At 41.9% G+C, this 27,790-nt stretch overlaps 1 protein-coding gene across 1 annotated transcript in view; it reads left to right on the top strand.

Annotated features, from left to right (window-relative positions):
* Positions 1 to 264: 264 nt before the first annotated feature.
* The window catches only part of TCOF1 (treacle ribosome biogenesis factor 1), a 48,170-nt gene continuing 20,644 nt past the window's right edge, over positions 265 to 27,790 (top strand). The window contains exons 1-12 of the mRNA XM_048487889.1: positions 265 to 690; positions 3,672 to 3,727; positions 8,468 to 8,598; positions 10,261 to 10,358; positions 12,086 to 12,437; positions 13,061 to 13,149; positions 13,703 to 13,937; positions 14,751 to 14,836; positions 17,236 to 17,349; positions 18,431 to 18,682; positions 22,038 to 22,227; positions 27,403 to 27,551. Coding sequence (XP_048343846.1) covers positions 580 to 690; positions 3,672 to 3,727; positions 8,468 to 8,598; positions 10,261 to 10,358; positions 12,086 to 12,437; positions 13,061 to 13,149; positions 13,703 to 13,937; positions 14,751 to 14,836; positions 17,236 to 17,349; positions 18,431 to 18,682; positions 22,038 to 22,227; positions 27,403 to 27,551 — 1,863 coding nt within the window. The 5' untranslated portion in view covers positions 265 to 579. The remainder of the gene's footprint in view (positions 691 to 3,671; positions 3,728 to 8,467; positions 8,599 to 10,260; positions 10,359 to 12,085; positions 12,438 to 13,060; positions 13,150 to 13,702; positions 13,938 to 14,750; positions 14,837 to 17,235; positions 17,350 to 18,430; positions 18,683 to 22,037; positions 22,228 to 27,402; positions 27,552 to 27,790) is intronic.

Raw genomic sequence — 27,790 nt, 5'->3', positions numbered from 1 at the left:
GTGATTCACAGCTGTCTTTGCTTCTAAAAAAAGTTCAGGAGTTATGTAGACTGCTAAAAAAAGGACTGTTCCGTTTCACAATTGAAGTGGCCAATACTTCTCACTACTGTATTGGGGGTGGGGGGAGGATGGACTATGCATAAGATGCCCTCCACATCTGATAGCTGAAGCGATACTGCAGTCCTCTCACTAAACTTTATTTGATAGCACATCAATCAGGGCGGCGATATTCTTTAAGCGTGCTTGCCAACACTGAAAACATGGAGCCGCGCAACTTGTGTCTAAACCTATAATCGTGGCTTTGAACGCCCAATATCTTTCCAAACACATCAGTCCTAAAGTTAAATTAGACTGGCCGACAGAGTGCCCCAAACACAAGGGCGGGAGGGAGAAGCTCATGATAAGACTACATTTCCCAGAAGTCAGTGGGGGCGAGATTCGAGAACAGGAAGTGAAGTAAGCAGGGTCAAAAGGTGCAGGAGCAGGCGGCTAGGGGCATGTGGCTCCATGCCACCAGTCGCTGACCCTCGGCCTGTCGTAAGCGTCCTACGTGCTGGCTAAAACAGTAGGAAGGGCAGCATGGCAGCTGCAGCTGGTGAGCAAAAGGAGTTGCTGGCTCTGATGCACAAACATTTGGTCCAGATTGGCTACGAGAAAGCGGCAAAGGAGCTGCTGCGACAGAGCGGTCAGGTAAGGGCTACACCTTCCACGTGGGTAGACATGGGTCCGGGTTAAGACATTGCTATCCCAGACCGATAATTTTCCACCTGATTAAGGCCAACAAATGCATGGAAGCACTCGCTTAGAAATCAGGAAGCTTGTGTTTGGCTTTTTTTCTGCGGTGCTTTCTGTGTTATTGGAATAATCCTGTTGGCTTTCTTTAAAAGGTTGTTGTAAGAATTAGTGCACGCAGTACTTTGAACAAGTGAACTATCAGTGCTGGCGGCGATGTGTTCAGTAGTTCTATAGAGCTGAAGGTTACTGAAATGCAGAAGATGTGAGACGCTGGACAAACTGGCTTGCTCTCTCTCACTTGGAGTGGTGTCCAATAAAGTTTCTGTATTAGTCGCTTTTCCAAAAGTGACTGATCTGTATCTGGCACCAGCAACCCACGTGGAAGCTTTGCCAGTTTGCATGCATTGCTGTTAGTCCCAGTAGGAACTAAGAAAGTTACAAGACAGTTATATGGTTGTATAGTTATGACTAAGAAAGTTATATGGTTGTATAGTTACAGCCAATAGATCCATAGGTCTGTAAGGTACTGGCCACCAAATCAAGGTGACTAATAGCGATAACCATTGAGTTTTCAAGGTAAGAAATGTTCAGAAGTGGTTTACTATTACCTGTGTGGTCTGACAGAGTTCTGAGAGAACTGTGACTGGTCCAGGTCACCCTGCAGGCCTCATATGGTGCATAAATAGACAAAAAGTTTGGATTTATATCCCCCCTTTTCCTCCTGCAAGGAGACTCAAAGGGGCTTGCAATCTCCTCCCCCCCCCACCCACCCCCCCACACACAAATGTCCTGTGAGGTGGGTGGGACTGAGAGAGCTCCGAAGAACTGTGACAAGCCCAAGGTCACCCAACTGGCATGTATTGGAATGCACAAGCTAATCTGATTCCCACATAAACCTCCACAGCTCAAGTGGCAGAGCGGGGAATCAAACCTGGTTCTCCAGATAAGAGTGCACCTGCTCTTAACCACTACACCTCGCTGGCTTATATAATAAATATACACAACTCACTGCCACAAGATGTAGCCCCTAGCTGAAGTGCCTTTGGATGTAACTAGACAAGTTTGTGGGACAAGAGTTTCTAAATAGAACCTCCATGTTTAGAAGCTGCATGCCTCTGATTGCCGGCTGCTGGGTAGGAGCATTGGGAAAAACTGTTGCTTTTGTGCCCAGCTTCTGAAAAGTTTCTAAATGGCCATTGTGGGATACAGAATGGTGGACTAGATGTGCCCTTGGTCTGGTCCTGCAGAGTTTTTAGATAAACAATCTAGATAAGAAAAAATAACACTGTACTTTTATATATTATTTGATTGTTTCTAGGCCACCCTTTCCCATTCGGGCTCAGCACAGCTTCCAACAATAAATCAACAATTAGACCATAAACACAATCAATAAAATCATCTCTATAATTTCATGGCATCAAGAAGTAATACTAGAATCTCCCTCTGTGGTGTCCAAACTTTGAGGTTGTTTCGCATGTGCAGACTATCAAATGATCCACTGTTGCGAAGTGATTAAGAGTAGTGGATTGTAATATGGAGAACTGGGATTGATTCCCCACTCCTCCACATGTTCAGCAAACTCTTATCTGGTAAACCAGGTTTGTTTTCCAAGTTCTACATGTAAAGCTTACTGAGTAGTCACAGTTCTTTTATGGGGAAAGGAAGGGAAGCAGTTTGTAAGCTGCTTTGAGACTCTTATGGTTGAGAAAATCAGGGAATAAATCCAAATTCTTTTCTCTACCACATGTGTATGTGGACTTCAAAGAAGATAGTAGATTGATGTAGTGCAGTAATATTATACAGTGATAGAAGTATTGCCATGATCTAGTTCTTCTGACTTTCAACTTTCACTTTAAAAAAAGAAACAATGTCTTTTTCTTGCACAGATATTCTTCCTACATCCATGTTCAAGACTTACTTTTTAAAAAGTGGAAACTAGAAATTCAGAGGTTCTAACAGATTATTGCAATAGAATGTGATAATATTATTAATCTGTAGTAATCTAGCAGTTGTCAGCTTTTGAGGCAGCTCTTTGATGATGTTGAGACAAGTGGTGGCTTAGGGGATGAGGCAGGACAAATGGCATCACTCGTGAACAGGGCATTAAAATGCACACTTTCCTCTCCATATGATGTGTAAAGGTGCTTTGATTGCGGTCTTTTCAAAAAGATTACATCAAACCAGGTTTGGGACAGATTGCAGCAGAGCAGGGGAAAACATTCAAAGTGGATCATTGTGGGATTACGTTGTGTGGATTCTCAATAAAGAAGCAAACGCTGTCCCTTGGGGCACCAAGGGGAAAGAGAACATCTGTGTGGAAGCAACCTCTTTCAGTTTTATTGAAGAAGAGTTGATTTTTATTCTCTACTTTTTTCTACTATATGAACTCTCACTTACAATGGGCTTCCCTTCGCCACCCACACAACAGGCACTGTATGAGGTAGGTGGGGCTTGAGAGAGTTTTGAGAGAATTGTGACTGGCCCAAGGTCATCCAGCAGGCTTTGTATGGAGGAGTGGAGGGTCAAACTTGGTTCTCCAAATTCACTGCACCATGCTAAGTCCAGATTATGATAATTGTGTGCTGAAAAAAGTTTCAGTCATGTGTTCTATTGTGTTTAAACCCCATCCCTAAGAGTGTTTAAGACTTCAGGCAACCAGAGTTCAGTATCTAAGCAAGTTTACTTCATCATGAGTTCTGCTGAATTAATGTGACTTCTTTAAGGTATGCAGTAGAGCATACATCTGTAGAAGCTCTCTTCATGTCACCAAAAACTCAGTCTGATTTTCTATTATCTTTGTCTTGGGAAATGGTGCCGAGCTATACTGTTAACTGCCGAGCAATAGCAGCACGACAATGGTTTGACCCTGGAGCTGTGCACTTCTTTTGCATTCCTGAAGTATATTAAAGCTAGAACTATTTTTGCTTCTTGTACAGAAAAACTTCCCATCGCCCTCAGTCCCTCTTGAGGATATCTTCATTCAGTGGAAGAAGTAAGTATGTTTCTTTTTAAGGAAACTCATATTGAAAGGTTTCATCTCTAGCGCTGTCCAGAAGCCACATTTTTATTATTATTTGCGTACTTCCCCTTATGGAAAAATTACCTCAGGGCAAACATAACAATCAAGCCTGGATAAAGTGTTCTCAACCAGAGTCTCTGCATATTTTCTAGTACCCCTTTTTCCTCTATCTTTTTTTTTTTGAGATACCCATGCAGTCATTGGATTATAAAGGTAGGTGAAACCTACAGTGGTCTCTACTGGGAATCCTCAGATAAAATTATTGAAGGGCAGGGGGGTATCTTCGTGACTGAGAGATATAGTAGAATAGTAAAGTGGCTCTGACTTGCGGAAAAATTCCCGCTGTCCACAAAACAGGTATCTTCTTGGTCTCTTGGTTCTATATGAAAAAGCTCTGTTTTTCTTCTGGTTTCTGTGGGATGCACTCCTAAGGATGCAGTTTCCTGGAAGCCCCATTGAGTAATATGGGACTTATTCATATTTACTTGGGATTGCTTCCATAGTCTGCTCAATACTTATTTGAGAAGGATTGCAGAATATACACAAAATATTTGATTAGGAAAAAAACCACACATCAAGAATGGTTTAAACGATGTAGTTGCACAGAACCAAGGTTTTCTGTGCAAATAATTTTTACAGGAATAACACTTTATTTTGATAACAGTAATATAAAGCGTACTTCCCTTGCATTATTTAAATGTAGGAGCCAGTAGTACTGGCAACTCATGATACGCTAATTTTAGCATGCCCAAAAGAGCTGTGTATGATAAGCTGTGGACATGGTTGACCAGTTATCTGTTTGATAGGATTTGACTTTCCTCCATGGAGGTCACTAGGGCATGGAACATATCAAGCTGCTCTTCATTTCTTCTTTATCAGATATTTCTTCTTCCACTGGAGAAGCATATAAATAAAAATGTTAACTTTGGTTTTATCTGCATGGTCAATTGAGCAAATTCAAAATTTCACAATTTTACTTGATTATATATATTTATAGTTTTATTCTCCCCCCTCCACCTTTACCAATCAATAAAACAGACTTTCTCAAATACCGGTAATTCCTAGGGATTGTCACTTGAAAATCATGACAATCCCTTTGAAACTGCCAAGCTTATTTAATATTGTATTAGCAGTGGCATGCATTCATTGTTGCAAATTTTATGAAACAGTGAGTATTTGGAAATGAAACATATTTTTTACAGAAGAATGCATTTGCCTTTTATCTCTAACTTAATGCATCGTTAGCGTGCTGTTCCCATTAGTAACATCATTTGGGCTTTCTGTTTTGGGCATGCAATTAATTTAGTTTTCTTCCTGCTTTTATACTTCTAAAGGCTTGTATATCTGTTATAACAAATGTACTTTGAGGTTTCAGATGATCAATGATAATATATTATTCAAGATGCTCCATTCCTTTCTTCAAGTGAAAACCAGGCAGCTACATGAATACGTGTGTGACTTTAATATGCTACTTCCTTTTCAGTCTTGTGGCTTTTGACCTTCTTGTGGTCTCTGTGTCTCTCTCTCTGGTATGTCTGAATGAGAGTGAAGCAATCTACAGGCAAAACTTTTGGTTTCATCTTTACAGCACCATGCTTAAATAAGATACAGTGTTTGTTCTGTGACTAGTTCTGGCACACTTTTTTCCTTTGACTCTTTTTTGTTGCTTATTCCATCTAGCTTCAGGTACTGGGGTGGGTCTTGAATCACACATGTTTTGAACTGTCAGGAGGCATATAGTAGGGAACTTTCTCCAAAGCTGATTTGCAGTTTCCTGTGATGCTGTCACTGTGCAGCCAGGACTTACTAGTCCTGATCTTTTTGATGGGTTGTCAAAGTGTAAAGCAGACATTCCTACAGAAAACTCCTATACTCTTTTCCACCAAAAGATCTAAGTAGAATTCTAAATGCATCTGCAACTTCTTCCTGGACCTTATTTGTAGTTCAGTGCTCCATGGGGGACCTAGTGCCTGCCTTGTTCAGTTCCCCCTCCCCACTCAGTTCAAATGGAAAAATAAAAAACAAAAATTGTGTTGTACCCCTGCATTCTGACTCCAAAAGATCCCCCCTTTTTTTGTTAAACTTACTAGGCACATTTGAATCTTGTAAACAAAAGTTTATCATTTAAACTGAAACCCTATTCATTCCAGAGTTAGGAGAACATGAATCATGAAAAAAGTCATTACAGTGTATAAACACAGCTCATAATAAGAATACATTACTATATATTTACTCAAAAATTAATGAGGTGTGAAAATCAAGCCATCTGCAAAGGAATGCAGCTGCCCGCCAGTGGTTGGGTAGGGCATGCTTTGTCTTTCAGGCTGAACCACAACCATAGTAGAGGTGGAATCCGGGGCTCTTGGCCCGCCCCTTCCCTTGCAACTGACTCATGCAATCCTCTCCAACAGTCTGGAGCTGCTGCTGCTTCTCCAGTACCTCTTTGACTGACACCGTGCCAAGAGCTTGCACAGCGGTGGTCAGGCATGCCTGATCTGGAGCTGAAAACATAATTTCAGTAATCTCCCACTCTTTGGAGGTAGGAAGGAATGTGGATGGGAGTCTGTGGGTTGCTTCCTCTTTCTCATGTTCTGACAATAATTGTAGCACAAGATTTGAAAAGCCTGCTCCTGCTCCGTCAGCCATTTTTTCAATGGAGAGGAATGTCTCTGTTCCAAAAAGGCAAGTTTCCCTGACAGTCACTCAAGGCAATATAAATGCTCTGTTATCAAAATACCATGTTTAATAGTGCATAGAATGATGGTTTTGATGAGGGCTGTGCTTAAAGACGTGCCTTCTCTCCATCTTCGCCGAATACATCCAGGGAACTTCAAAAGTGCTATCAGACTGGCTCGGTCGGAAAAACCCTGGACAAGAACGAGTGGACTCTCATCCCTCTCATGTTCTGACATGTTACAGAGAGGTTTGGTCAGCCTTTTGTGGACCTGTTTGCCTCAGCACAGAATCAACAACTTCCCCAATTATTCTCCCACTACCAGCACCGATAAGCAGAGCGGGTAGACACCTTGACATTGCCGTGGTCACAGGAGCTACTGTATGCCTTTCCAAGGTCCTGTGGAAGATCAGAACAGAATGAGCAACAGTGATTCTAATAGCCCCTGATTGGCCACATCAACCCTGGTTCACAGCCTTAGTAGAGCTCTCCATTTAGAGTCCTTGGATTCTGCCACTACACCTGGATCTTCTTTGTCAGGGACCAGTATAATACCTGGACCTGTCCTGGTTCCACTTGGCCACTTGGCTCTTGAAAGGCAGGTTAGATGCCTTGGGTTACAAGCCAGCTGCAGTGGACAGTATTAACAGGAACATCATTGTTCCCTAATCCAGCTCATCCTCATGAGAGGGCCTGGCACACCCTCAATCTTCAGAAGGCCTTGCGGATTTATCTGAGACGTACAAAAGATATTCGGTGGACAGATTCCCTCTTCATCTCCCTGACCTCACCAAACAAGGAAAATAAGATATCCAATTCTGCCATTAGTTATACCATCAACAGTTCATCATCCAGACATATGTGGGAAGCAAGCTTCCCCTCCTAGAAAGAAATACTGCGTATTCTATCAGGAGCATAGCCACAACTGCAGCCATGGAATGCCAAGTGTAGAAAAATTTTGCAAGGCTTCCACCTGGGCATCTGTCTCTATCATCATACACCATTATAAGATAGACAAGTGGACCTCATTGCACGCCACCTTTGGATGAAAGGTTCTTCAGCATCTCTTGGAACATTAAACGAGCCTTCCTATTACTAAAATGCCGCTCTTGGACATCCCATCTGTGAAGATGCCCTCCTCCTCAGAGTGAGAACAGAACTTTGGATACCTACCATGAAGGTTTCTTCTTCTTTGAGGGGAGGGGGGCATCTTGGCCCACCAACATGACAATGATGTCCCAAGGACCTACAACACTAATGATACTTCTGACATTCCCTGATGTCACTGGACCACTCATAGCATGGGTATGAAAGCAGAGGAGAGAATAAGGTGGGCTTTCCTTTGCCCAGCCTCAGTTGTACTTCCAACTGGATCTGAACTGCTACCATCTGGTAGGCGATACAGGACTATCAAATCTAGGACAAAGAGGCTTAGAGACAGCTTCTAATCTAGAGCTGTGGCTATGCTAAACTCCGCGGCTTCGTGTTGATGTGTTTGGGGCTGTGTAGGGATGGGTGGAGGAAGGGGAAAGTGAGGATGGGGTATGAGTCTGAAATTGTATGAGTATGATGTATTGTATGAAATTGTATGAGTATGATGTATGAGTCTGAAATTGTGTGCATCGAGGAATGCTGCTGTAAATTTCGTTGTGCGTGCACAATGACAATAAAAATGCTGATGCTTATCTGCTACCCTGCCTTTTCCGAGAGGGCTCTCCCTTCACTCCAAGTTCTATAATCTTTAGGATTAGCTGCACTACCTTCTTTTCTCTACATATTATAGTTGAGAATTGTTCTAGTTCATTCTTTATTTGATTAAGGAGCTCTTTGCCTGGAAAGTTTTAAACTGAATTCCTCGGACCAATAGAGGGACAACAACAGGAAGTTAGAATTAGTCCTGTCTTCCAGAGGAATGGGTGAGAATAACCAATCTGTGAAGGTGCCCTCATTACCTCAGAGAAGAAGGAACCTTCACAGTAAGTATGCAAGGTTCCGTTCCCTTTTAAAGTATTTTTAAAACTTTTAATATTTTTCAACAGAGCTTCCTTCCAAGCCCAGAAACGAAAGGGAGATGATATCAAGACAGACATTCCAGCAAAGATCAGAATTCCTGACCCTGAGAGCAGCTCTGAGACCTCAGAAGAGGAGGACGTGGCAAGCCCTGTAAAAAGTAAGAGCCAGTACTGCTTAAAAAGTGGAGTGAAGCATTTCAAAGTAAGAGGGAAAATGCCAATGAGGGTGAAATGTGCAGGAAGAGCAGGGATGTTGCTGTTGCCACAGAAACTAAATTTGATGCTCCTAAACAGTGTAACTGCTGATTGCAGTTTTCACAAGTGCCGGTGTGGTAGATATCAAAAGTGGAGGGAAAAGTTGGGTAGGAATGGGGGACAGGATCTTATGAGGAGGGAGGGGCAGGCATCACTATCCTCCTGCTACAATGCTTGCCCAAAATACCCAATTTTTGTTCTTCTGCAGACATTTTCTAGCTGTATCCTTCTAGAAGGTATCTGAACACATGACTTGGACCCTGTCCAGCAGCAGGCAAGAGGCACTTTTAAAAACCAGAATTGTACGTTACCCAGGAGGAGGTGTTGGTTGTGGTTGAAATCACTGCAGCCGTTGGAGAACACAGGCTTCCCCTGTGGTGCCCATACAGCTTTACTTTTTAAGCATCTTTATTATACTGTTCTTTTTATGCCTGGCCCTTTAGATGGTGATGAAAAGAATACTGCAACCAAGGAAACATCTCGACATTGGGGATGTATGTACAAAAAATGGTGCCTTGGGCACCCACTGAAATTGTGCCCCTGTCCAAACATCTGACTCCCATCTTTTAGATAACTTTGCTATAATACCAGCTCAAAAACAAAATTCAAGCTCCTTAATTTTTTAACCATCTTAATGACTTGGTCAGATTGTTTGAGGAAGTGAAGGATGGGCCGCCGTAAGGATCCAGCATTGGGCTCTCATCTGTGGATGTTTGAACTCCTGCAGTTATAGATTGCCTCATGGTTACTAGTCATGAATATGCCACCAATTTATTGATTATTAGATCGACTAAGCACTGCTCAGTAGCGTGCACACGGGCTCAGCTTTCAGGCATACATATTGTCTCATGAGAACTCTTCACAGGCATAATTTGTTTCTCTGAAATCAAATTTAAACCAATCTATTATAGACATCTTTCAAAATGAAAATATTAAAATAGATCCTATCTTTCATTGTTCCTATTACTGTTTTCCAAATGTAGCTGTGAATTTGTGTGGATCAGCATAGCTTTCATGCGTGTGCAGTTTTGCAAGGGAGCATAGGAGTTATAGTTTTCCATAGAAAGAGGAACAGATTAAGAAAAAACAGGGAATTGGTCAAATACAGTCTCTGCATGGTTGCCACTAGTGAGTCTGGCAGAGTTACGTGGTTGCCACCACTGTCAGTGTGCCTGGTCTGACGGTGCACCGGATAAGCTGCACTCAAGCCAAAAGAGGGTGAGTAGTAGCAAGAGAGGAAAGACATATGGGTTCCTCTGCCCGGCTGGAGAAATCTTGCTCTTCCAGGCCCCACACTTGCAGTTTAGATGGCGCAGGTGTGGCAGGAAGGCAGGGATGGCACCCATCTTCAAATGGCATCTAGGACACATGCCCTGGCTGCCCTATGTTAGGTATGCAACTGTTCACCATTATTCCTGCTGCATGGGGTACTGAGGAGCATTTGTAAAAATTTTGCGCCCCTTAGGAGAGCTAAGTGATTTAATTCAGTCTTAGTGCCCTCTCTGACTGGAGTCACTTACCGTAAGTTGTAGCCACTTCTGTTTATTGTATTTTCTGTGTTACAGCTAACCTTCCTGTGAATAACAGCTCTACAGCCCAGGCAGAAAGTAGTAGTGAAGATGAAGATTCATCCTCTGAAGAAGATGTTGTTTCTGGAAAGATAGTAAGCAGCCATTCATTGTTGTAACTTGTGTTGGAAGGGTGTGTGTACTTTGGGAAGTTAATGTTGAACATGAAACTGTTTGGGTTATATTCTAGATTTGTTTAAAATACTTGTTCAGATTTGTTTGGAAATGCTGTTGTCTTGAATATGAAAAAGGAAAGATTTGAAATGCCTTTCTACCTTCCATGGAAGATGGGCTGCATACAAAATTATCAGACATTATTCTAACTTGAAATCTGCTGTATAAGAAATGCCTTCTATTATAGTTTATGGTATATATGTTCAGATGTTTGAAAATCTGGCCATGAAATGCAACATTTAAGAGCTTATGCAAAATTCTGAGCGCCATGGAATTTGAAACAACTGTAAGATATGTATTGTCGAAGGCTTTCACAGCCGGAATCACTGGGGTGCTGTGTGGTTTCCAGGCTGTATGGCCGTGTTCTAGCAGCATTCCCTCCTGGCGTTTCACCTGCATCTGTGGCTGGCATCTTCAGAGGATCTGATAGTAGGAAAGGAAAGCAAGTGGAGTATATATACCTGTGAGTAAAGATCAATAGGTGAGGGCATCTGAATAGGAGTGGCCTGGCAAGTGAGTAACAATGAAATGTAGCATGTGAGTAACAATGGAGATAGCAAGGTCAATAGGTGAGGCATCTGAATAGAAGTAGTCTGGCCTTTGTTCCCTTTGATTGTTTATTGTCCATAGTCATCCTGTGTCTGTGTGGAGCTGATTAGTCACTGTCTTGACTCTAGTGTTTTTCAAAACTGGCAGCCAAATTCTGTTCATTTTCATGGTTTCTTCCTTTCTGTTGAAATTGTCCATGTGCTTGTGGATATTTGTAAGATATTTGCATGAAAACAAATTACCTGGGCTTGTTTAGAGTGGGAAATCATACATCTTTACTCTTGTCCTCCTGGGAGTTTCCTACAATGATTCCTACAATCATGACATCTTCCAGGACAACAAAAAGTACAGTTCTTTCCCAATGTCCTATATTATGTGCTATTATGTGAATTATGTGAATTGGTTGGGGGGGGGGGGGCACATGTACACATATTTTGGACTATTCTACAGCCAGACCCAAATTCATATATTACATTGTGGTTCGTGTGCGCGTGTGTGTGCATGGTGGATAGCTTCTGGAATCCCTGCCTGATAAGATTGGCCACATCTGTAAGTCCCCCTTTCCCTGCTAATTTCCTGCCAACCAAATTGTGCTGTTGAGGTGTAAAGTCAGAGTTGGAAAATAAACCAGTAGAATTGTGTAGAAAGTTATGGTAATTGGTGATTTCTGGCTGAGATTTTTGGGAATGCTGTCAAAGACAGGGTTTTTTAACCTATTATGTCTTTGTAGAGATTATTTAGTTCCCTGTCCCCAAACCCGGGATCTTGAAACAAAGATCTTTCTGATAGTTTGACTGTTATTGGGTTTGGACTCTCACACATGGAGTAGAAAACCCCAATAAAAGCAACAGGCTTTATTGAAAAGTTTAAAGAAGTAGTTTGGGCTTATGCATAACACAAAGAATAAGCTGATACAATAAAATAACAAATCTAGCTTCCTTATATACACATACACACATGAAGGTAAGCAGGTTATGTCATCTTCAAACCAGCATAAAAAGCAAAGCAGCATGTAGGAGATGCAGCAAGATGGCTATTGTGTAAGAGACAGTATCCTAACTTGACAGTCTTAATGGATATTTCTATTATTCTTTTTTAGGTAAAGCCTACTGTGACAGGAAATCAAACAGCTACACCTCTGCAGCTTGCCGCTCAAAAAGCCAATTCTGTCCCAGGTAAAGGGGTAGCCATAGCTTCTGTCCAAGCAAAAGAGAGACCAAACAAAGCTAACTCAAACAAACCATCTCCTTTACTTATGGCCAAAGCTGGACAGAATAAAGTTCTTTCAGGCAAACCAGAAGCTGCCTCGCCCTCTCAGATTCTCAAAGGACAGACTACAGCACCAGTAACCACTGCACAGAAGGCAGCAGCGTCTGAAAGCAGTAGCAGCTCATCAGAGAGTGAGGAAGAAATGACATCAACAGCAGTAAAAACCCCAGCTCCCCAGCAAGGTTAGAAGGCTTGTCATGTGTGTCATGTTTATGTATGAACTACATCTCTTCTTTTGGCTGACAGTGAGATTGGTGCGTACTGCATTTCAGATAACATTGTAAGCCCAGTCATTCCATATATCAAACAAAACTCTCTGTGGAGAATGAGGGCAGAGATGAACGTGTAGCACATCCAAGTGTAGCACATCCGTTGCAAACTGATGGACTGCAGAGAAAAATCTGTTGAAGGATACTGTGCCTGTGAAGCTGCTCTAATCAGAGTCATGCTACCTGTATGTCTGAACATGCTTAATGGTTTCTACATTGGTTTGGTGATGGAAGGCCAACACTATGGCTTCAGGAATCCTCTCCTTTGAGAGCTGAATATGGGGGGGGGGGGGGGGGGGTGTATGGATCAGTTAGTTTAGACAACTAAAGTGAATTCTAGGTTTGTTGCAGAGACTATTTAAAAGTTGATGTGTGAAAGCACTTTAAAAATGGATAGGTGGAGTTGAAAGGATTCCTAAGGAATTTACCCTGAGGCTTTTTACTCCCTTTTGGCTTTTGTCTTAAATGTGGAAGTGTACTGAACGTCATTTTATTTGAAGAATTCAGAATGAATGCCTCCTCGCTTCACATTTTAGCTCTAAAAAAGACTGAGAGCAGCAGTGAGGACTCCAGTGAGGATTCTGACTCCGAAGAAGAAGAAGAATCAAATGCAGCAGCTGTTCAGGTATCACTACTGAAAGTGTCTTGTAAGGATGTTCATAATTGCGATCTGGCCCATAATCTCCCACCTTTCACTGTAAAGGTGATGCAGTCCTCTGAGTTCTGTGTCATGTACTTAATACTTGAATCTGCTCTGAAAACTGGGAGATAGGGGTGGAATGCATGGTCAGCCATTTGTTTACTGGATGCTTCCTAGTGCCACAATTGTGAAATTGTAATAATGTGAAGATTGAAATTGTTTGAAGGCAAGTGGAAGAGTGGGGTAGCCACCCAGCTATCCAGTTTTCAGATCCAGCTTTTTGAACTCTCTTTGGGTATTTCTCTCTGCCCTGCTTTGTTTAGGAACAGAGTCATTTGGCTTCCTTCATTGAGACCTCTCATAATTTTTCTATACCCTTTTCACAGTCCCAGAAAAGAACAGGGAAAGGATTATTATTGTTGACTTTAAATTCCTCACCATGTTTTTGAAAATTGAATCCCAGAAAGGTAATTCAGGTCTTTCCTGTCCTAAAAAAAAGAAACTGCCATGTGCTAATTCTGATTATTCTTTACACTAGATAAAGCCAGCTGTACAACGTCCACCAATTAGTGCAATGCCAGTGAAAAGCTGTCCTACCCCTGTCACGTCTTCTAAAGGATCTACAGTAAAGGTATCTCAGGTTTTCAAAGGACAAACTAAAACACAAGTAAGCATTGCACAAAAGGTAGTAGTCTCTGAAACCAGTAGCAGCTCATCTGAGAGTGAGGAAGAAAAGACATCAACAACAATAAAAGCCCCAATTCCCAAACCAGGTAAGAAGACTTGTCATGTGGTTTGTCTGTGAATTGCCTTTATGAAACGCATCTCTTCTTTTGGCTCGCAGTGAGATTGGTGTGTTCATATTGTTCTCTGTGGAGACTGAGGGCAGAAATGAACTTGTAATGCTGCCAAGGGTAGCACAACCATTGCAACCAGATGAATCACCTTCATATCCTTTAAGAAAGACTCTGTGGCTAGTTTGTGTGTTTGTATTCTGTCACAAGTGCAGAGCAACAGGCAGCTTATTGGGTTGGATTCATAGCTACCATACTGGGTGATTTGTAATTGGTTTCTTGAGAGCTTTCAGTTTTCATGTCTGGTGTTTGCCTCCCTGAGTTTCTTTTCTTTCTTTTTCCACATAAAGACAACACTTGGAATAAAATCATTTTTAGGGATTTTGGATATTAAGGATTCAATGCAGTTTCTTACAATCTGCTGTTAGCTTTGGGAACACAAACATGGAATCATGAGCCTGCCCCTGGGTACTTACCAGGATACAGAGGACTCTGAGGCAGAACCTGACAACACGGTGCGGGTGGGGTGTATGGATTAGCATAGACAACTGAAGTGAATTCTAGGCTTGTAGTGGAGGCTACTTAGAAGTTGATGTGTGGAAAGTTTTAAATATGTTTTTTTGAAAAGTTTTAAAAAGTTTTAAAATTGATAGCTTGAGTTGAAAGGATTCCTAAGGAATTTACCCTGAGGCTTTTTACTTCCTTTTGGCTTTTGTCTTAAACGTGGAAGTGTACTAAATGTCATTTTATTTGAAGAATTCAGAGTGAATGCCTCCTTGCTTCACATTTTAGCTCTAGAAAAGACTGAGAGCAGCAGTGAGGACTCCAGTGAGGATTCTGACTCCGAAGAAGAAGAATCAAATGCAGCAACTGTTCAGGTATCTGAAAGTGTTCTATAAGGATGTTCATAATTGCAACCTAGCCCATAATCTCCCACCTGCACTGTAAAGGTGATGCAGTCCTCTGAGTTCTGTGTTATGTGCTTGACTTCTAAATCTGCTGTGAATACTGCACTGGGGGAGAGGAGGGTGGAATGTATTTCCAGGCATTTGTTTACTTGATGTAACTTTTTAGTGACAAAATAATATATGGACCTCAAATACAATCTAAGGCATATGATAGCGAACCAACTAATCAACTTCCACGTCCAGCTTTTAGAATTCTCTTGTTTTTTTTTCTCTGCCTGTTATGTCTAGGAACTGGCTGTTTTGGCATTCTTCTTTGTGTGTTTAAGTGCTGTCAAATCAGTTTCAATTCATGGTGACTCTATGAATCAATGTCTTCCAAAATGTCCTATCATTAACAACCTTACTCAGGTCTTGCAAACTGAGGGTGTGGAGTCAGTCCATCTCATGTTGGGTCTTCCTTTTTTCCTGCTGCTTCCAAATTTTCCTAGCATTCTTGTCTTTTGTAGTGACTTGTCTTCTCATACTGTGACCAAAGAATGATAGCCTCAGTTTATTCATCTATTTATTTTTAAAATTTCTATCCTGCCTTATTCCCACGGGGCTCAGGGCAGGTCACAACAAAATTAAAACAATCCATTAAAAACATTGAAAATAAAACTATACAAAATTTAAAACAACAATACTATAAAACGCCAGTAACAATGATAAAGTGTTGAATTGTTGAAAACAGATGGCAGAACATAATCCCCTCTAGATCATCCCATTCCCCCCTCCCCCCGGAGGTCAAAAGAAGATGACTATGTTCCTAAAGACAATTCAGGCTTAACTTAACCTAGAATTCACTGATTTGTCTTTTTGGTGGTCCATGGTATCCATAAAGCTCCAACACCACCTTTCAAAGGAATCAACTTTTGACCTGTCAGCTTTCTTCATTGTCCAACTTTCACACCCATAGAGGGAATACTGTGGCATGAATTAACTTGATCTTGGTTGCTACTTCCTTCTTTATGTTTCAGAATTTTTGTAGCCCCTTCATGATTGCCCTTCGTAGTCTAATGGCCCAATCTGGGGGGCAGGAATAGCCATCAGAAGGCGGTGCAACCCTGCACTAATGGAAATGCCATCTCCTGGGTGTTTACCCTGGCAGAGGGGTAAATCAGATGGCAGGCAGGTGTCACGACCCTGCTGACATCGCGGGGGCATTCTGGAGGGTGGCTGATGGTAGAGCCAACCTTACTCGACTTCCACCTTGGCTTTGCCTCCAGATATGCAGCATAATCCCATTGAGCCCAACAGAGGGCTTTTTGGCTGCAGGGATGGTTTTTTGGTATATTGCCTCCCTGCACCAGCGGCAAGACATTTGGAGATGGCAGGGCTACCCAGGGCTCTGGAATGGGCTGTTAATCTTTTGGTCGCAATCTCTCCCTTTTTTGTTGATAATGGACCCAGGGAATAGAAAATCTTGAATAATTTGAATTTCTTCATTGTCATCCTTAAAGTTGTGTAATTCCCCAGTAGTCGTTACTTTTGTCTTCTTGGTGTTCAGCTGTAGTCCTGCTTCGGCACTTTCCGCTTTAACTTTTACCGGTCGTCATTTCAAATCTTCATAGTAATGTAGTATCATTGGCATATTTCATGTTGTTAATAGTCCTCCATCCATTTTTCATTCCACCTTCATGTAAATCCAATCCAGAGGCAGTGAGATAAAATACATCTTTGTCTGACACCTTTGCTAATTCTGTTTTTCCATATTCTGTCCTAACAATAGACTCTTGTCCAGGGTTGAATGTCAAAACAATCAGATGTTGTGGTAGCCCATTTCCTTTAAAACGAGCCATAGCTTTTCATGATCCATCTGGTCAAAGGCTTTGTGTATGGATGTTTATGATGATTTTATGTGGTTTTATGCTGTACACCGCCCAGAGCCCTTCGGGGATGGGGCGGTGTATCAAATTAAATAAATAAATAAATATAAATCTATGAAATGCAAGCTGATTTTCTTCTGAAATTCTCTTGTATGTTCTAGTAACCAACCTAAATTTGCAATAATGATCTCTAGTATCTCTTCCTTTTCTGAATCCATCTTGAACATCAGGCATTTCTCATTCCATACATGATAAGAGTCTTTGTTGTATGATTTTTAGCATCATTTTAATGAAATGGTTACCTAATCCTTTTCACTGAGACCCCTGTTAATTGTTTTTGTATCCTTTTCACAGCACCATAAAAGATCAGGGACAGGATTAATGTTGTTTACTTCAAATTCCTCACCAGGTTTTTGAAGGTTAAGTTACAAAATGGAAGTTCAGGTCCTTCCTGTCCTAAAAAAGAAACTGCCATGTGCTAATTATGATTGTTCTTTACTCTAGGTAAAGCCAGCTGTGCAAAGTCCACAGATCAGTGCAACGTCAGTGAAAAGCTCTCCTGTCACTGTTGCATCTTCTAAAGGATCCACAGTAAAGGCCTCTCTAGCAAAGACAAAGGTAAAATGAATCAAAGCAGGATTTGGAAATCCAACTGAAAACAAAAAGCCAGCAGACAGTGCAGATACCAGTGACTCCTTCGACATTAAGGATGAAGAATCCTCCTCAGTGGCTTTGGATACCGGTGCCTTGTGTTTGTGTCTGTACCACTAGGCACAACATGGAGAGTAAATGGAACAGAGTTTAAATATAATGTATTGTATCTTTCCTTATTTCTCAGCAAAGGGCAGTGTGTTTTGTCAGCAGAAAGTATATTCTGTTAGCACAAAAAGCTCCTTCATCGATGCCATATGACTTGTTCTAACAGAATCAGTGTGTGTCTATGTGGGCAGAGGGAGTAATTTGATCCAAGTGCCATGTGCCTGGGTCACATCGGGAGCACATTTTAGTCCCCACCCCTCTCTCCTCTGCCCAGCCAGTGTGGCAGGATCAGCAAGGCTGTGCCTCTTGTGCTCTTCTTCCCTCCCGGTCCCACACCCCTCACCTGTGGCGCAGCAGCAGTAGCAAGTCAGGATCAGGCAGCCATCAGGAGGATAAGCGAGGCCAGAACAGGTCCCCCCTGCTGAACTCCCGGCCGCCACCCCCGCAACTGCAAAAAACACACCTTTTCCTCCCACCCCCCTAAATGTGTTTCTTGCTGGCACCGAACTGAATGGAGGGGTGGGGCGGTAGGAGTTTAGCAGGGGGAGTTCGGCTGGGGAACTGGGTGAGTGGAGTTCATGAACAGAGTGATAGGGAATAAACAGTTGATTGTTGACTTGCTGGGAAATACCTGGTGACTCAAGAAGGCTTCTTCCCTGGACATCAGTGTTGAATGGGAACTTAGATCCCAAAATGCTTTTTGTGTTTTTAGATGAGAGTTCAAAAATTTTAAGCCTGTATGTTAGAAATACTGAAACAGCCACTGTCAGAAATGGCTACATCAAGTTACTCCTCCTGTTTCCCCTGTATGAGTTTCCTAGACTTCACAATCAATGCTTTCCAAAACAACATCGTCATCTGTAATTCAAAAAGTTTAAAATGTGAACGAGTTGAGTTTTGAGCTTTTATTTATTCCATTCTGTTAATTTCTTAATGCTAGGCAAAATCATCTGAAAAAACACCTCAGACTTCTGCAGCATCAGTGAAAAATGCACTGCCAAACCTGCTGTCAAGCAAGGCAACCTCTACTCCAGCTCCTTTGAAGCAAACATCAAAGCCCTCTGTGCCAAGCTTGGTGAAACCTGCACTTCTGCCTCCCGTCAAGGTTGCTGGGAGTGCAGAGAGCTCAGAAAGCAGTGAATCATCATCTGAGAGTGAGGATGAAGTTCTCCCAGTTCCAGTAAGCCAGAAGGTTGGAATTATTTCTTTTCGTGTGAAATAGTAGGATTAACCCTTGCTTTCCCCCATGTGAAAGAAATGGTGTAACAATTTAGTTGCATCCTCATGGGCCAGTAAGATCACCATTCTGTAAGGCAGTTGAGCTGGGATGTGAAAGAGAGGGAGAAGGTGAAGTTAGCCTTTTTTATGGTAAGGCTTTTTTATATGTTCCTCTAGACAGAAAAAGTGGACTGAATACATCAGCTAGAGGCTAACTAGAGATGTTCAGTCCTTTATATTATGAACTTTTGTGCAGCCTGTGAGATAATTAATTTTCTGATGTCTACAATATAGATGAAGCAGCTGGTGGGGATGTCCAGGCAGAAATGCAGTATGGCGATTTGTGAATCAATGCTGTTTAGAATTCCCATTTTCTCCCTTAATACTGCTTATACCCATGACTTGACTTCCTGGTCAGTGACTCATTCTGTCTTGGTGTAAGTCAGTTGCAGCCCCCATGGCTTTTTTGTTTGTTCCTTACCTTTTTCTCCACTGCGGAGATCAAAAACAGCTTACATCATTATCTTCCACTTCATTTTATTCTCACAGCAACTGTGAAGTAGTTAAGGGTGAAGTAGATAAGGGTGAAGTAGTTAAGGGTGAAAGTTTGTGTCTGGCCCCAAGTCACCTAGCAGGTTTCTAAGGCAAAATGGGGATTCGAGCTTGGTCTGGGCCTCCCAGACCATGGTCAGACACTCTAATCATTTCAGCATGCTGGCTATCAAAAGGAATTACTTCATAGAGTACTCCAGCACTGTTATTAGCATGGATATTCACTCCTAAAGATGTGACCCACGAGACACTGTGGTACATGCAAGACTGAAGTTTCATGAACATTTTACACCTCAAAAGCTGGCATTTTGGATTATTATACCTTTTATGTCTTTTGCTTTTTAGAAATTCATATAACTGTCATGGTAAAAGCAGGCCTAGAGGAGAGATGTTGTTTGATAACCTGAATTTGCTTCTGCTTGACAGTTATTCATATTATTTCACTTCTTCCCTGTTGTGGATTTCTCTTTAATATAAATAATCACTTTCCCCTAGATAATTTTCAGGCACATTATTTTGTGTTGGGTAAGCATGTATAATTCCAAAAGATAGTATTTAGGGGAGTTGTATGTAATACATAGTGGCCCATTTTTTCTCATGGTTGTGTTTAAACAGTTGTAAGGTACCAAAAAAATCCCCAACCCAAATTAGATATGATTGTTGTGGTTCGCTGGGTAGCCCCCCTGTATCTCGAATATCACCTAGGCCAGAAGTGGTACACTACCAGCAAAGGGGGGGGGGGGGGCAAGTCACCAGGGCCTTCAAAGCCTGGCATTGTAATGGCAGAGGAAATGCCAGGGGCACAGCCACAGTAACCAAAGAAGGCCCAGAGGTGGCAGGGCCCAGTCTGGCCCAGAAAAGGCCTCAAACCCCTAGAGGCCTGGACAGAGGGAGAGCCTGCAGGCAGCACTATGGCTGAGCCCAGTATGGCCTGAGGAAACAGCAGAGTCAGAAGATCTCCAAAAGACCCAAGGCAAGTTGGAGAGGCCCAGGGAACCCCAAACAAGAGGTAGGACCAGAAGTTGACCCCGGGCTCCACAGGGTTAGCAAAGGGAAAATAGGGACAGAAGGAACCAGTGGGAACCTGCCCCTTACAAAGGAGCAGGGAACCTAGTATGAGGGTCTGGAAGGATGAGACTATTGTTTTAAATCATCATTTTTGCATTGAGTAAATTGACGTGATAATTAATTGTTTTATTGCATGTTTAAATAACCTTTCTACAGAAATAGTAACATGTAGCCCAGTCCAACCCATATACTTAGTAAAACTTGACTGGCATTGTGCCCGTTAGTGGCTCAAAATTTTGGCCTAGGCATGATGGAAGACTCAGTACAAAGGGTAACATTGAAAGCCAAGTTATATCATTCTACATTTTCTCTGATCAAATCACCATTCCGTACCTTAACAAAGGAGGACTTAGTTTTGCTAAATGGAGTAGGCCCAGAGAGGGGGCTTCAGAAACCAAATTGGTTTTTAAAAATCCTGTTCCTCTAGACTGGAGATGCATGCCACACTTAAATTGCAGGTTTGGGTTTTAATGTTTTGCAGGGTAAGGTGACCCTGGTGGGTGCTGTGTGGGCTGCTTACATTGCAGTACCTGCTTGTAATTCCCAGTCCACTCTTCTTCCACACAATGTCTGCTGGCATATAGGGGTGAGGAGTACATTGTACCTCTGTTAACAAGTCCCAACCCTCACAATAAACTGGAAGCTTCATTTCTTTGGGGGAACGAGTGTGGATTGGCATGACTAAAATGGGAATCGTGTCTGAATTGAATGTAACGTTTTGGATATTTATTCAGCTGATGAAGTATTTGCATATTTCCTGTGAGGCAGAGAAGCAAACAAACCTAACCTTGAAGCTCTAGGCATTTAGTTCTCATTAAACATTCCTGGTTCCATCCTGGACAACATCTTTGCATACCTGCAGCTGTTCCTGGATATGCAGATAAAAGGCAGGCTCTGTGGGCACTAAAATTCCTTGCTTTCCTTGAAAAGAAGCAGACACTGGTGCTTTATGTGAGAGGAAGCAAAAAATCACTGACTTCTGGGTGTAGTTTATAATCATTTCCTTACATAGGACTGAAACAACGAGAAGTAACTTATCTTGGTGGTCTTGCATGGGGCATCCAAAATCAGCATTTTTACGCAACAGTACTGTGACATGGATCATTGTAGAGGGAGGGATGCATCACATTCTAAACAATAAATCGAATTCTAAATAATAACAGTTTCAAAAAGGTCTGTCCACTACAACTAGCAAGGCATGACAGCTAGAGATTTGGGATGTCCCCCAGGTCCAGGGACCGCAAAAAAATATAGACCCTGAATTTCTTGTAGGAATGTAATAAAAGAAGCAGCATTTAAAGTGAGAGATAATCAGAGGAATTTGAAAAGAAATAGATGCATGCATGCGCACATTCATTTTTGTACCCTTGGGTCTTCCTGTCACAAGCCCATTCTCTTAAAGCCTTTTTTCCCCTCTTCTCTCACATGAAACTCCTTCATACCAAACTTGTCCTTCAGTTGTGATCCTAAACTGTTATGCCAGAGGTTAAGTAATACAAATAGCCTCTTCATATCAACTGTATTTCATCCGTTTTAAGGATTATCTCCAGTGCTGGCAATATGCCTTTTTGATTCTGTAGGGAAATGGCAGTTTAATAATGTGTTCAAAATTCAAATGGACCTCTCAAGCATGGAAAATAAAGAACTCACTGTGGCTTATGTCCCCCCCCCCCCCCCCCCCCCCCCCCCAAATCCTCATGGTGCAAGAGATCTCGCAAAATCGCACTCCAGCCTCCCCAGTTTGGAGTCGGGAATCCAATCCGGCTGCTAAACCTGGCACCCCAGTGAAGGCTCCTTCAAGTGTTCTGAAAAAGGAGGAAACTGAGAGCGAGAGCAGCAGCTCATCTGACAGCGAAGACGAAACAGTCCCAGCAGCACAAAACCTGCCACCTCCATCTGGTAAGATGCCTTCAGTTTTCACTGGTATTCGGAGCCTTTTCTGCTTTCCTCTACATTTCTCCGATTCTTCAGTTAAAAACATTGAATGAAGGCTTATGAGTAACAAATAGGCTTCCTGAAGTATGTGCACAGTGTGCTCAGAAGCACTGAGGGATGTGGGAGCTGATGCCAATTATTCTGAAGCTGTGATTGGACAGACGTGTCAATATTGCTCAATTCTATGCTAATCTTATTTCCGAATATCTTTCCAAATTAGCCAAAGAATTGGTGGGGGATGTGGTGGCTGTTGCCAACTTTTTGTTATATTGCAAAGCCAAATCCATTTCTAAATGATAAGCTGCCTAGAGAGTTATAAAAACAACCGGTAAACTAAATTATACTCACTGAGTTATTCCCATACAAGAAATCAAATTTAGCCCAGGACTTTCTCTGCTTCCCTGTTTCTGTGATTTGGAATGAATTCCTTTCCTATGGAATGAAACCGGTGTGAAGGGCTCCTTTATCATATAATGCAGCCACTGGCAGAGTCAGGCAGAGCACAAGGTTTTCTTGAAGGCCTTCCCTTTCTCCCTTTAGGTTACTGCTACTCCAGATGAAAAAGAGCTTGCTTTTTAATAAAGCAACATTATGAATTCTGAATGATTAGTCTGTGGAAAAATAGGCATCAGTTTGAAAGCCAGTTGATGGAGAAATTCAGAGGCTTCATATCAGGAATGTTTGTAAAGAGATGGAGCATATGCTAGAACTATCGTTTTTCTGAACAGAGATCTGGAGTATTTTCATTCTTCAAGAATGCTGCTTGCAGCAGTAATGAAGAACAGTAATGAGGCATTGGGTACAAGAGGTGTGGGACTTAGGGGAGTCTTAAGGGAATTATGTGTAGGAAGTCTAAGCATGGATATAAATACTCCAACTTGTTGCATTTGGAGAGAAAAGAAGTAAAGGCCTCGTAACAGTAGTGGAGCAATATGCTTTGCTCGCACAACTGCTACAGTTTGCCAGTTGCATTAAGGTCCTTGGTTCCCTTCCCAGCAACTCTGTCTGGGCTGTGAGGTCTGTGCAAGATTTCAGCATTTGGCTCATATTAGCTATCCCAAGAACTGAGTTGATGCTGAGATAGATGAGCAAATGGTCCACCTTGGAATAGTACAGGTTAATATGAAGGGGGAGGTATTGATCAACAGAAGCGGGATAGCATAGCACCTTTGACGTTGTGTGCTGCATGTGGGGTTCTTGAGGCATTGTTGGCAAGGGAAAGAGCTCTGGAATACTAGGAGGCTGTGGCATCATGAGCAAGAAAAGTAGTCTGGTTTCTGGAATGATGAGTTAACATGTTGGTAAGCTGGGCTATTTGGGACTCAAATAATGATGCCACAGGCTTACAAGGCCTACTTGAAATGCTATGCCCTGACTGTCTTTTGGTTATGTATTGTCAAAGGCTTTCACGGCAGGAATCAACTGGCTGTTGTGGGTTTTCTGGGCTGTGGGGCCGTGGGCTGGTAGTTTTTGCTCTTGATGTTTCACCCATATCTGTGTCTGGCATCTGCAGAAACATGTTATGGTAAGATGTGTCAAGAGAAACACATCTTACTATAACATGCCTTTGAAGATGCGGACAAAATGTTGGAGCAAAAACTGCTAGACCACAGCCACACAGTCCAGAAAATCCACAACAGTTTGTCTTTTCAACATTTGTTCTTCCATCTGTAGAAAAACCTGACAAAGGTGTACTATCTTCAGTGATTGTTTGGGTTATTGCTAGATGATATCATTCAGTGTCTAATCTGAACCTATCGTGGTTCTGTGATGAGTTGACCTTCCGTATGACTAACTTGACTTGTGGGGTATAAGGAATTCCTAGGCTATTATTCCTGTCCCTATTGATCATCTGATGAACTTTCACCTTGAACTATCTATCTGTGCTTGTCTCTCCATCTAGCCCAGGGGTCTGCAACCTGCGGCTCTCCAGATGTTCATGGACTACAATTCCCATCAGCCCCTGCCAGCATGGCCAATTGACCATGCTGGCAGGGGCTGATGGGAATTGTAGCCCATGAGCATCTGGAGAGCCACAGGTTGCAGACCCCTTCTCTAGCCTATCAAAATTGTGGGTGCAGGTTTAAGTACTGGGATTTCCTCCTGATTCCATTTGAGCTCAGAACCAAATCATGAAATGTCTGTAATTCAATAAGCACAAGAACTCATGTGGTAAGAGGGGAGGGTTACTTGTTGCCTCTTCTATCCCACTCCCCATATTATTTCCTTTTTCTTTCCTTCTGGTAGCCCCCATATTCTCACCCTGCTTACTTTCTTTCCCACTCACCCACCAACCTTCTTTTTATTCACTTTCCACTATATTATTTATCTACTGGTACTTAAAATATACCTCACTTTATATTGGTCTCCTGCCCTGCTGTTTATAACAACCTCATAACAACCCCATGAGGTAGTTTAGACTGAGTGACTAGACCAGGGTCAGCCATTCATGACAATATAGGGATTGGAGTCTTCTAGGTCCTAGTCTTATATTTTAACCACTACACTGGGGTCCATAGATGAGACCCTGTTGAAATTTACAAGTATTGATGATAGACATATTGCTGCAGATATCCAGCTGTAGCATTTGCTTTTGTTTTTAGTTGAAGAAGAGAAGAATTTGGATTTATATCTCTCCTATTAGGACACTCAAAATGGCTTACAAACTCCTTTTCCCTTCCTCTCCCCACAACAGACAGCTTGTGAGGTAGGTGGGGTTGAGAGAGTTCTGAATAACTGTGACTAGCCCATGATCACCCAGCAGGAATGTAGAGGTGGGGAAGCAAATCTGGTTCACCAGATAAGAGTCTGCCACTCATATGGAGGAGTAGGGAGTCAAACCCAGTTCTCCAGATTAGAGTTCAACTGCTCTTAACCACTACCCCATGCTGGCTCTCATTTCATACTACATTCTGCTAATTTGTCATTACGGTACTTCCGACATAAGTTGTTGTAAATCTTAGACTCTTGTCCTTTCTTCTTTGGAAATTACTAAACTTCAGTTTCAAAAAAAGATCTTTGAATTGTGGCAACTTGAGTTTTTATTCTGTGTGTGTTTTTATTGTGATGTTTTTAATAGTGCTTTGTAAGCTATCTTGAGCCTATTGGTAGGCATCTAATAGACTAGTCCTAAGATATTTACCGGTACTTTGAAGCAGGAAAACATTTGATTTTGGCGTTGCTTACTTATAATTACTAGCCCTTTCTAACAGTTGCTTTTCTCTTCAATGTGTCTTATTTTCCATTGGTGTGTGGTAATATTTCTCTGGTGATTTGAGCTTGAAAACTGAGCAATGAAGTGAGATAAGGAACCTTTTGTTTGACCTTTTCTAAATTATCTGCTAACCAAATATATGATTATTCCTGTGATGTACCCAAGAGCAGCCAGAACTACAGAGTACAAATTGCCTGGGCTGCATGTTAAATATATTTACAATTCAAATTCACTGTTCCTTCCTTCCTTAATAACGTTGAGAAAATAATTATGGATGCTTGCCAACTTTGAAGTTGCTGCTGCAAATGGCTAGCATCAGCGGAGTCACTAATGTGTTTATACTGGGGCCTGTGCAGAGTTAATAAAAACCCCAGGTAGTCTGTGCATGTCACTGTTTCATAAAATGAGCAGCAAAAAAACATTCCTGGAATTTAAGTAATAATAATAAAGGAGAACACCTGAGGGACCACATATTCTTTTAAAAAATGCTTCTCTAGGAAATTCCTAGAGGAGGTTCATCCATGGAATATTGGGTCTGGAACGGTTTTGTTTCTGTGTGAATCGGAATGTTAATTGAAACGCATAGGGCTTTCTTAAAATGTTCAGGAGTCAAAAGGGGGGGTGGAGACTGTATGATGTATACACCAATGTTGTGGTTTTCAAATCTTAGTGAGAGCCAGAACGTAGAGTGTAGAAGGTAGACTGATTTTTGTGTAGGACAATGAACTTGTATCTTCTTTCAGCCATGAAACTTGTTGGGTATCTTTCAAAAATAGTTGTTAGAGGGTTCTTCTGAAAGTAAAATGGGAGAAACCCATGTATATAATCTTGAAATGGTGTACCTGGAATATTGAAACATGTGCTACACTGAGTATAATACATGCATTTACAGAACAGATACCAGGATTTGTTTTTTAAAGAACTTCATCTTTTATAGCATAAGTTTCTAGATATCATGTCTCGGGAAGAAATTAGTGATGCCATTCTAATGGGCCCAATTTTCTGAGCCCTGTATAACATCCTTCTGTTAGACCTTGCCCTGCTTATCCTGGCCAATAGCCTGTGTATTTTGTTCTTTTCTTTCCTTCCCTATTCATGAAGAAGACAAATATTGTAAGATGAACTTTGACATATAATTTGGGAGTGATGTGGAAGTTGGGTTTCTAAAGGCTGATAGGGAGGCCTGTCTTACATTTATCTTGTCTACCTAAATTGTACAATTAACACTGCCATGATGATGCATTGGTGAACTTTTTAGGGGGAGGTGTGTTTTTCTTTTGTGGATAGGCCTGTGTTAGAAATTACTATAGGAATCTTCCTTCATCCAGGTCTGTTCATACATACAGTTCAACAAAGTGGTTCATTTCACTGTCCTGGAACTAGGTAACTCTTCCTGTTGTATGTTTGGCAGGCTTTGTAGTGTGGAAAATACTACATGGCAGTTTGTCTCAAGATGAAGTGAAAACATTGGCAAGTGACTGGTTTTGGTGCCTAGACATTACAAGTTGGATTCCAGCTGACTTCTCCTGTCTTCATTTGTTCAGACATTAGAGAAAAAGAGGGGTTTTTTTCTCATTGTGATGGTCTAGTTGGAATTGTAGTTCCTGAACATCTGGAGAGCCGCAGGTTCCCTACCCCTGGTCTAGTTGTTCTACCTATGAAACCCCTAATTAATGGTGTTTTTCCTTGACCCAGAAGTACCACTTGAGAGCAGACCAGGGAATTGCAGGCAAACATTTAAAGGACCATTTCTATGTCAGGGCAGCAGGCTTCCTTCAAATTGTCATTTGCTAGGAGATGTGTCTCCCTCCCCATCTCCTTTTTTGGACAATAATAAATGGTTATGGCCAGGAGCCTTAAGTAAATGGACTTTTTCCTTCAGTTTTAGTTTCCTTGACCCTTGTCTTGCCTCTGCTTTCTTTTAGCAACCAAATCAAATGCTGCAGCTCAGCTCACACATGCCAAGGCAGCCAGTTCTGCATCGGCACCACTCAAGGCATCCCAACAGAGTGAAGACAGTAGCCAAGATTCAAGCGATGAGTCTGACACAGAAGAAGACACGGTGTTCACTCAGGTTATTGTGGGACAGTCTTGGTAGGATGGTGGGGGGATATTCTTTTACGTACAGCTCCATTTAGCAAACTGGTAGGAAATTTGTAGCAGGACTTTTACAGGGCTAGAAGAGCAACCCACTTGGAGCTTCTGACGCTATAGATCCATGAACTAATATTCTGTGTATCAACTATTGATCGGGGGGGTTGGAGCAGGAAGAATTTAAGCCAGCTACTATTCTCCCTGCCCCTACCACACACA

This window comes from Sphaerodactylus townsendi, linkage group LG03 (assembly GCF_021028975.2).
Source record: "Sphaerodactylus townsendi isolate TG3544 linkage group LG03, MPM_Stown_v2.3, whole genome shotgun sequence".
Lineage (NCBI taxonomy): Eukaryota > Metazoa > Chordata > Lepidosauria > Squamata > Sphaerodactylidae > Sphaerodactylus > Sphaerodactylus townsendi.
This window is presented reverse-complemented; position numbering and strand designations above follow the sequence as displayed.